Genomic DNA, 9,552 nt, shown 5'->3' on the forward strand with positions numbered 1-9,552 from the left:
CAGTGTTTATTGTTAATAGCTTATCAATGTGGGTCATCTCTTTTTAATATTCATGTGCCCTCATAATCTTGGGTAAAAATCTGAAAATGCACTTCCGCCCTATAGCAACTATCCACCTCAGATGTCTTATGTTAGATGGCTTGGGTTAGGGTTTAACTCCTCCTCTGCAACTGTCAGTCTACATTTCTAAATGAAACAGCTGTTTTATACAGCCAATCAAATCGCAGTGAAGAAACACAAGCCACGACCACTGTTTTTCTCATTCAAAATTCCATTTTACTCATCAAAATACAGAAGCAAAACCGATCACAACTTTTGGTTCGTGGGGACTTTAAAGAGAAATGTCACAAACAACAATCAGAATAGACATATTTTAATATAAATAGTAACATTTAAACCATTGTTTACATTTTTATCCTACTAAGAAATTGTAAGGTTCACAACACAATGAAGCATAGCTTGAGTTTATGATTTTTACAGAATATGTTGTAAAGAGAGGGACATTTTATGCTACGAACTTAAGCTTAAAACATAGAACCCATTACTCAATATTACTTTCTACCGAAAGTGACATGAGGCCAGTCCAACCTCTTAATGCATTTCAGAATGAACTGAAAATATTACAAATATCATCTGACAACCTAATGACTGACAACTGACTGACTAATCCCGAGTGATAATGTTTATACAATTCCTGTACAGTCAGTTTCTCCGTTTTCTTTATTCCGATCAGAATAATTCAGCAAAAGTGTGCAAAATATACAGTTCTATTCTGCGATGCAGTCTTAAAGTGTGACGGAGGGTTTAGAAAAGCTACTGACACGCAGAGGTCAGTAAAACTGGTGTGTCAGGGGCTTTTAAAATACAAATTCACTGATCTGTGCTAACACAAGCACAGACACTCGTTGAGCGCCCCCACACGATGTGACATTGGCCTGTCCCGCTCATCTGTGACCGGCTGAATATTACAACAGTGGTTCAGAATGGCCGCTGCAAGAAGGAGATGGGGGGAGAACCTACGCTCCGTGGACTGTGCAGGTGAGAGTCATAAGATCCTGGAGTCATGCCCATTATTGTGTCTCCTTTAGGAGTCTCTCCATGTAGAAAATCATCCTCATCCTCCATGGACCCCTGTGAGATGAGATGATGAGATCTTCAGACTTAAACATACCAAGATGAGCACCTCACAACTCAAAAGGGGTTTAGATTGTCTTTTTTTGAAAAAGACAAGCTTGATGTTCTATAATAACAAAATTCAACTTCAGACAGATCATCACCTTTTTAACGTTTTTCTTTGGTACATCTATCACACAGTCTGATGGCTCCTCCCACACCTGGTAGATGGGCTCAATAAGTTTACCAGACCTGTTGATGTATAAAAACATGGTTAGTCAATTGATTCATTACTCAGTACTGAGAATAACATTACTGACATGAGGCTCGAAGCACCTTTTCAGGAGATATGGATCAAAAGGGAAGAACGTATCTAGAGGGTTTACGTCAGCGGACACGGCGCTGCCGCCCATTGAACTCCTCACCACGGGCAGCATGTGACGGCTGTTGCGCTCGATGATGGTGTAACAGAACACCAGCTGATACTTCCTGCCAACAGATGGTAAAAATAGCCTTCATTTGTCAGCCTTTCATTCATCTCATAAAGGCGTGTAATATGATGAACAATCTCTCCTGTACTGTACCTGGTGATGGCTGCAAACATGTTGGTGACGGCAGACAGACAGACCCTCAGGGGGTTGAGATGGCACATCACTATGCGCTCTAGATTTAAACCCTGCAGGTACGACAACCCTGCAAAAACAGAACGCAAACAATGGAGAAAACAATCAGACAATCTTCACAATAACTGATGCATCTACAGTTTCAGGTTTAAACAGGCAAAGTCCATGTGTTCTGACCTTTCTTCATGTTTCCCTCCAGAATAGCATTGTGTCTGAAGATCAGCGTGTAGAACACGGCCTGACAGGCTGTATAAAAGGGGCTGTGCAGATTGACATCACAAAATGATTTGGATCCTGAGTCTTGACTGTCAATGTAAAGGTGGAGCCAGTGAACCAACAGGTCCAGACAAGCCTTCACTGTTCTGTGGAAGACAGGAAGCTCTATAACACAAGTTCTGATAACATGATCAAATACATTTCGATGTCAAAATAACACTTGTTTATTCAAATCACTTTGATTAACCGAATAACAACACAGAGGGATTCATATTTAATTATTGAATAAGCATAAACCACCGCCAAGAGAAATTATTAAATATTAAACACCACTTTAGACTAGCATTAATATTTCTTCTTTAATATTTTAGATTTGCAGGGAATTTTATGGTTTTGTGTAATATTTATGCTATAATATAATAATTGATTAAAAAAAATTGGTGAAATGTTGATTTAGTCAAAACAAGATGAGACACTTACGATACTGGAAGATACTTGGCTCTTGCCATGAAGCTGCCCATGTATCCAACAGCAGCCTGCCTAAGCACGGGCGGCTGTGAGGGGCTCTGAAACTGTTTCCATAAATGATCTAAAAAGGCTTCAGCAAAACCCTAAAGAAACAGAAAAACACATCTCATGTTGCTGCTTGTGTAGCTTTAGACATGCCATTTTTTGACATGACAAGCAACCAAATATGTAGAACAAATTCAACTGGTGTCTATGATGAGCTGTGATAAAAGTGCACTTCCCTAGGTTTTACATTTACATTACATTTAGGCATTTGGCAGACGCTTTTATCCAAAGCGACTTACACTGCATTATCCTATACATTTTACATAGGTATCTGCAATCCCCTGGGATCTAACCCACAACCTTGCGTTGTTAACGCAATGCTCTTACCACTGAGCTACAGGAAAGCTAGAGCTTCATGCGAAGCTCTGATGTTAAACATGAAAAATGGGAACTTACCAAGCGGAAGCTGCACAGGTAGAACATGCAGAACTGCACATGACTGGAAGCGTGAGTGGTAAGCACCACTTTATCAAACACACACAGCAGGTCTTTGTACAGTGCTTTAGTTTTCTCAATTTCCAAAGAGCCTAAAAGGATTCAGAAAGACAAAATAAATATCTGTGTAATTTGTTTTTTATGAATATTCAATAGAACTGCTGTTGCAAATCAACTCTTCACAACAGTGAACACAAATGCATGAATAAAAAGCGTTCAATAAAACATTTGGACAACATGAAAATGTCAACCTTTCCATGAATTTACTTTTAACCAAAGGTTTTTACTAAAATAAAGATTTAAACATCAAATATTTGGTGGTTCAAATATGAGGTCTCTCTTCAAATTTTTTAAGTATTTTAAAAAAAATTTTTAGCGGATGACTTTCCATTGTCAGCTAAGTGCCATTTTCAGGATTTGCACATCTATACAGTACATATTCCTCATAAATGGGCACATGGAAACTAAAATAAACAAACTATTTTATGTTCTATTCCGCTTCTGCATTTGTTGGGTATAATTGCTTCAGGTTTTTGCATTATAATTCACAGAAATCCCACAAGGTTTGTTGCCTCTCAAAAACCTTGTCCATTGTGTATCACATCTAAAACGCAAGTTTATTTGCCTTTTTTAAATATAAAACTTATGCACAGAATTATATATTTCAGATTTTTCAATATTTATTTCCTGTTCCTGTATATTCTACACAATGAGCATCATCCACACAAATTCCAAAATACAATCTGTAGTATTTTCTACACTTTCAGGACTGAATGCATCACCTCTTAAAAAACAATATTCTACATTTAAACAAACGTTAAGTAGGTTCTTTTAATTCTTTACATTTCTATGTCCTTACCATCAACATAGCATATGTCTTTAATGTAAGCCAGCAGGACGGTCATTAGTGTGTCCAGTCTCTCTGCCACAGGATGGGACATTTCAACTTCATCTACAGGTCGAGATGAATCCAGTGGCAAGTCTTCTTCCTCATCCTAAATGAATAATAAAACAAGAAATTGTTCATGAATATTAAGGGTGACACTTATGCCATTGAATGTTACCCTTTAACAAGTGTGCACTGCAGTGGTCAACTATAAAAAAATATATATATTTATATTATATTGCATGGGTTTCAATGGAAGTGTTGAACATCACTCACAACAGGGGTGCATCATCCTATAAAAGGTGTTGTATTTGAAAATTTGTAAATCTGCAAAAATACGTGTAAAAAGTTTAAATCTTGTTTTTCACACCCAATGAGCAATAAAACTAACCGTGTCAAATTATGTCATAATTGTCAATTAATTCATGATATTCATTTGCATTTGGATTTTTGTTGTTTAATTCAGTGTCTCTCATCACCATGTTAAAGAGGCATTCATCCCGCGATTCACCACCGGCGCCAGACTCTGCAGCACCTTCCACTTCTTCAATCTCACTTCGTGGTGCACTAACCTGGATGTAAAAAAAATCACCTCTCCAGCTGCATTACATTTGAAACAACAGCTGCAAAAATAGTCACTGACAAGCCATCAAGAAAAGTGAGTGAACACAATTCCTCTTACGTCTAATGCAAGCATCTTGCTGACGATTAGCTCCAGGAGGTCTCTCCTCAGGGCGGGTACATAGACTGTCACTCTTAACAGGTTGTGCACATAACACTCCTATATGGAAAAATGATACAGCCTCAGTAAAATCACACATAATGTAGGGGATTTAAATCCTATGTGAAGTCTATCAGTAACTCACAAGTGTCCTGGAGGATTTCTGCACAAACGGGAACCTTTCCGAGAGAATTGGCATCAGGAATCGGCTGGTTCTGAAAGAACAAGGGATGTAAGTGATGGAGCAGCTTTAAAACATAAAGGAAAAGGTGTTTAGGGCTTTATAAAATACTTACGATGGAACGTATCTGACAATCATCTGCAAGGCTTGATGACATTGATCAAATATTCTTGGCAGATCTGTGTGAATGTAATGAAACGATGAGTTACGGTGGGAAACAGTGAGTAAATCAGTTGGCTTTGAATAGACAGGATCCTGACCTGGTGGTCTGTCACTAGGGTTGCTCATTAAATTTAAACATATAACTTCCAGTGCTGGGCAAGTTACTCTGAGAAAGTAATTAATTACGAATTACATATTCAATAGTTTAATAAGACCACTATACAAATGACTCCCTCCAAAAAGTATTTAATTACTTATTACTAATGACTTTCTGTATCCCATATCAACCTAGATCAGTGAAGGATAGACATGAAACGGCTCTTTTAATTCATTCAAATAAATAATATAAAACTACATAAAGTAGTATTATTAACTGACCGAAGTATTACAAATGTGAGAATTATACATTAAAGCACGGATTTTAAAGTTAGATTTTGATGTCAATTCCACGATTGCACACACACATATTACATCAAAAGTAACTGTAACACTTACTTTACTTTTTCAAGGGAAAAGTAATTACATTACAGCAACTTATTACTTAGTAACCAGATACACCCAAAACTGATAACTTCACACTATAGATACCATAAAGTACATCAGCAATGTCAATTTCACAAACTGAATCATTCCAAGCACACGGTTACATTAATAGAGATTACATTAATACAGAAAAAACACCCACTCTCATCTTCGTCATCAGAATCAGAAATATCCACATTTCCTTCTTGGATTCTTATTCTCTCTGGACAAAAAGCAAAGAAAAACAGTATTTTAACATCTGATCAATGTGAACCGTCTGCAGTATTAACACCTACAAGAAAACTTACTTGGGATGAAATTAGATATGAGGCTTTTGAGACACGGTCTGAGATAAACCGTCTGGGCTGACACTAGGTTACTCAAAAAGGCCAGATATTCTTCCGCAACGGCTTGACTGCGTCCGAAGCACGGCAGTCTCTGTTTGGGCGAACATTTCACACGTGAAGCAAAACTGTCCTGACGTTTGATGACCATAAGACAAAAAATATGTTTCCCTTACCAACACAACATAGATTAACTGTTCATGATCTTTGCCAAGTTGAGTCACACAGCTCCTGAGTTCCTGCAGCCAGTTGATAATCTGAGCTTCCTACAACAAGATACACAAAACTGAGAAAACGAATCAAATGAACTTTTTTTGTGCACATTTGTCTCAGACACAAGTTGCTTGCCTTAATATCAGGATCTGAAAGCTGATGCTTTATCAGTTCATAGCCACTTGTGTCACCCTGCAAGTCACATCAGACATGTCAGGCCTTGCCGAACAAAAAACCGAAAGTGACATGCATCGGTTTACAATTGCACATTTATAAATCGACACAACTCACCATTTTGTGTTTAACTAATGTACTGGAAATACTCCCTCCAAAGCGCACCGTCTTCAATGGAGGTGAATTGAGGAAATCCCTGTGCTCCACTTCCATCACGTACAACAAATACTCTTATTCTGAGAACACAAAACAAACGACGCCTCTTGTTAACTAAATCCAGTTTATTCAGTAACTGTTAAACCATTGCTGCTGACAACACACGTCAGTAAAGCTGCAGTAGAAACAAACAAAATATGAAACTTTTACGACTTCTACATTATAGACTGTACGCATTGTAACAAACGTGGTCACTATATGTAATTCGGACATAATAACGCTCAATCGATCATATCTTACCAAAGAATGCTTATTAATAAGTCATCTATAATAGAACTGCGCATTATAGGTGAGATTAAATGCGCCACATGTACAACCATGCCATGCTTAGTACAGGAAGTGTGTTCTTCAGCGTGTGAATTGTTTTCACGGATGTACGTCAGTCCGACTGCACGCACGATATTACAAATACTGCCACCTGGTGGTTTGGAAAGTTGGATCGCTGCATGGGCGTGTTTGACTTCATGCGGAGTTGCGCAGACTGATTCGAGTATGACATCAAAGTAAAGCGAGAGGAAAGCTAGATAGCGGCCCACATTCGCATTAATCTCGCGATACTTGTCATATCACAATTAGTCTGCGCAGTGCAGTTTAAAATGCCTTACGATTTATTGCTTATTTCACGGGATCGAAATTCGCTTGCTATGCACACAGTAGTGTACAGGATTGATCTTGTTGTAGTCTTCATTTAGAGGGGAAACAAAAACACAATACAAAGAAATGTAAGTTTTAAATGAAAAATGTTAGGCTTTTTCTCATTTTAAGGAAAAATACAATTGAAAGTTTAAAATGTGTGTGTACATTACATTGAACTGAGGTTGAATTGACACATTTAGCTGATGTTTAAAAGAAAAGATACTCTCAGTGAGTTTACTGTCCAAACTGCTGGTTCATTTACACCTGCTGATTTCTGAGTTGGTATGAGCAAACAAAGATAAGAGGAAGTCCAGCTAACAACACTCTTTAACGTTCAAAGGTTGTACAGTAGAGTTGTAAAGATTCAATAAAAGCAAGCGAGCAAATGTCAGAGTTTGGATTTCATAAAATCAGATACTTACATACACACTTAAATGTTGGAAAATTCACAATTTTATTTATGTTATTATACAGCCATTCTTGTATGTGCATAAGCTCACAATGTGCGAAACACAAAATCAAACCAGAAAAACTGTAAAAAATACAATTCAGTTCACTTTTTCAATAAAAAACACAAAGGCAAAATAATTATTTTCACAAGAAGAATTCAAAACGAAGTAGAAAAATTATCTTGTCACAAATATTCTCTTCTGTGACCTGTCAGAATAAAGCACAAAAAACATAAATGTTAAAACATTTGACATGCATTTAAAAAAGCTTGACGTTCTCTCTTTCTCTCTGTGTAAAATATACTGCAAAACTTTAATGCTTTATATTTTGTCCCATATGTATTGTGTGCCTTTATAATACAATGCTGTCATGAAAACTTTCAAGTTAGGCCTATCAGGTGGTAAAAGCATTATTTTGTATTTTACCAAGGCTGAATCACACTGTACTCTAACCATTTTAAAACATTCTGTCTTTATTGTGTTTTGGACCTTATGGTCTCCCCACTATTGTCTTAGATTTCATGGTTGATGTTTAACAGAATGATCTGCCCTTAATTATGATGCAAATACTTCCCAAAAGTCTTTCAAATGTCCTTTTTAATGTATGACCAATTTTCTCTCTTGTTTAGTATTATAAATGAACTTAAAATAAGGGGGGCCACAAAACATTCATTAAACAAAACAGATAAGACTACTGGATTTTGTTTGGCAATGTTATTAACTGCATTTGTGACATAATAAAAATAATAAAATGTAACTGAATGGTAATAACCTGTGCATGGATCATATGGCGTGTGATTCTGCTCTGAGGGTTTCTCCACTCACTGTTGCAGACACACTGGTCACATTATCATAGGAGGTCATTGCTAACGCCACTGGCACTTGACGACCACCTTCTCTTCTGGGCTTGGCCTGACCGGGAGCTGCACCTTGATCTCGGTTCACTCCATTTCTCCTTAAAGAGTTCCTTATTCCGTTCGAGAGGCGACTGGAAAACCTCCTGACGACTCCTGCCAAACCTCTGCCCTTCTTCAACAAACCCACATCATCCTCGAGCTCCTCCGGGGGAACCTCAATGTTACCCGTGTACCAGAAAACCCACCAAATGAGACTCAAAAAAATGATGATGGCGCCTGCATATATAAGAAAATCGTAGAAAAACAAAGTGCCAAACACGCCCAGCAATAATATGATGAGACCGAAAACGTCAAAAGCCACGGCGAGCCAGAACGCGCACGAACATCGCCCGAGACCACCGGGCGCTGCCTCCATCTCCAATTGGCGGATTGTGTAATTGTTCTCCAGAACAATCAGTCGTCTAAAACAAGAGTTTGAAAGAGTTTTAAAGGATTTCCGTTTGTTTGCACAGGTAACAGAGCCAAGGAAGGAGCTCTCCGTTATCAACTCTAGTAACGCACCTGGAAGGGAGTGGCATGAGCAGTGGGTGCGTCTTAAATACACAGGAAGACTCACCTATAGACACAGAGACCGCTGTTAGCCCGTGTGTATAATGCAGCACTCGACCAGGGACTGAACGTAGCCCCCTTTTCCTTTTCATTATTATGTCAAATCTGGATCAAATACTCAAACACATTACACGTCATAGTATGTTGTATTTAGTTGTGTATAGCTCACAAGGGACTCTGGCACTTTGGAGTTCTATCATTTATTATAATATATGGGGGTAGTTGACAGACTAATATGCAAATGTGTCATATTGTTTGATGGCAAAAATCTTGAAAGAAAACAACAACTACGACAAATCTCTCTTATGCTATTCGATGTGATAATATGAATAATATAAAAGATAATGTAACAGTTTGTTTTTGTTGTCAAATATACCATATAGGCTAACATGTATGGAATGAAATAGTTTATTTTGGCACCATAGGATGCATTTATGGTAGCCTTTATTTGTCAACTACCCATATATATAAAGCGTCTTACATTGCATTATACCATGTTTCTGACTATGTGCATGGGATCAAATCCATGACCTTGACATTGCTAGCGCCATGCTCTAACCACTGAGCCACAGGAAATGCTGTATGTTATATTGTTACTTAATTTTACAAAACAAGAAATGAG

At 37.8% G+C, this 9,552-nt stretch overlaps 2 protein-coding genes across 2 annotated transcripts; both read right to left on the reverse strand.

The window, feature by feature from the left end:
• Nucleotides 1–257: 257 nt before the first annotated feature.
• On the reverse strand, nucleotides 258–6,760 carry rrn3 (RRN3 homolog, RNA polymerase I transcription factor). The gene is made up of 18 exons (XM_079456570.1): nucleotides 6,620–6,760; nucleotides 6,281–6,399; nucleotides 6,125–6,181; nucleotides 5,953–6,042; nucleotides 5,741–5,870; nucleotides 5,596–5,655; nucleotides 4,864–4,927; nucleotides 4,713–4,782; nucleotides 4,529–4,627; nucleotides 4,326–4,418; nucleotides 3,820–3,955; nucleotides 2,922–3,052; nucleotides 2,433–2,563; nucleotides 1,914–2,098; nucleotides 1,698–1,806; nucleotides 1,450–1,602; nucleotides 1,278–1,365; nucleotides 258–1,131 (listed from the first exon to the last, which is right to left on the reverse strand). The coding sequence occupies exons 2-18, from the start codon at nucleotides 6,374–6,376 to the stop codon at nucleotides 979–981; spliced, it is 1,845 nt and encodes a 614-aa protein (XP_079312696.1). The 5' UTR covers nucleotides 6,377–6,399; nucleotides 6,620–6,760; the 3' UTR covers nucleotides 258–978.
• A 690-nt stretch (nucleotides 6,761–7,450) lies between these two features.
• On the reverse strand, nucleotides 7,451–8,885 carry LOC306893753 (transmembrane protein 238). Its single transcript, XM_079455777.1, has 2 exons — nucleotides 8,237–8,885; nucleotides 7,451–7,672 (listed from the first exon to the last, which is right to left on the reverse strand). Exon 1 carries the CDS (start codon nucleotides 8,734–8,736, stop codon nucleotides 8,248–8,250), a length of 489 nt encoding a protein of 162 aa, XP_079311903.1. The 5' UTR covers nucleotides 8,737–8,885; the 3' UTR covers nucleotides 7,451–7,672; nucleotides 8,237–8,247.
• Nucleotides 8,886–9,552: the final 667 nt, after the last annotated feature.

Source organism: Barbatula barbatula (assembly GCF_947034865.1).
Source record: "Barbatula barbatula genome assembly, chromosome: 5".
Taxonomy (NCBI): Eukaryota; Metazoa; Chordata; class Actinopteri; order Cypriniformes; family Nemacheilidae; genus Barbatula; species Barbatula barbatula.

Coding starts and splice junctions, on each gene's coding strand:
- rrn3 (XM_079456570.1), bottom strand. CDS start 6,376: ATGGAAGTGGAGCACAGGGATTTCCTCAATTCACCTCCATTGAAGACG. Junction 5,871..5,952: donor AGTTAATCTATGTTGTGTTG/GTAAGGGAAACA, acceptor TCGCCCAAACAG/AGACTGCCGTGCTTCGGACG. Junction 1,132..1,277: donor CAAAGAAAAACGTTAAAAAG/GTGATGATCTGT, acceptor CTCATCTCACAG/GGGTCCATGGAGGATGAGGA.
- LOC306893753 (XM_079455777.1), bottom strand. CDS start 8,736: ATGGAGGCAGCGCCCGGTGGTCTCGGGCGATGTTCGTGCGCGTTCTGG.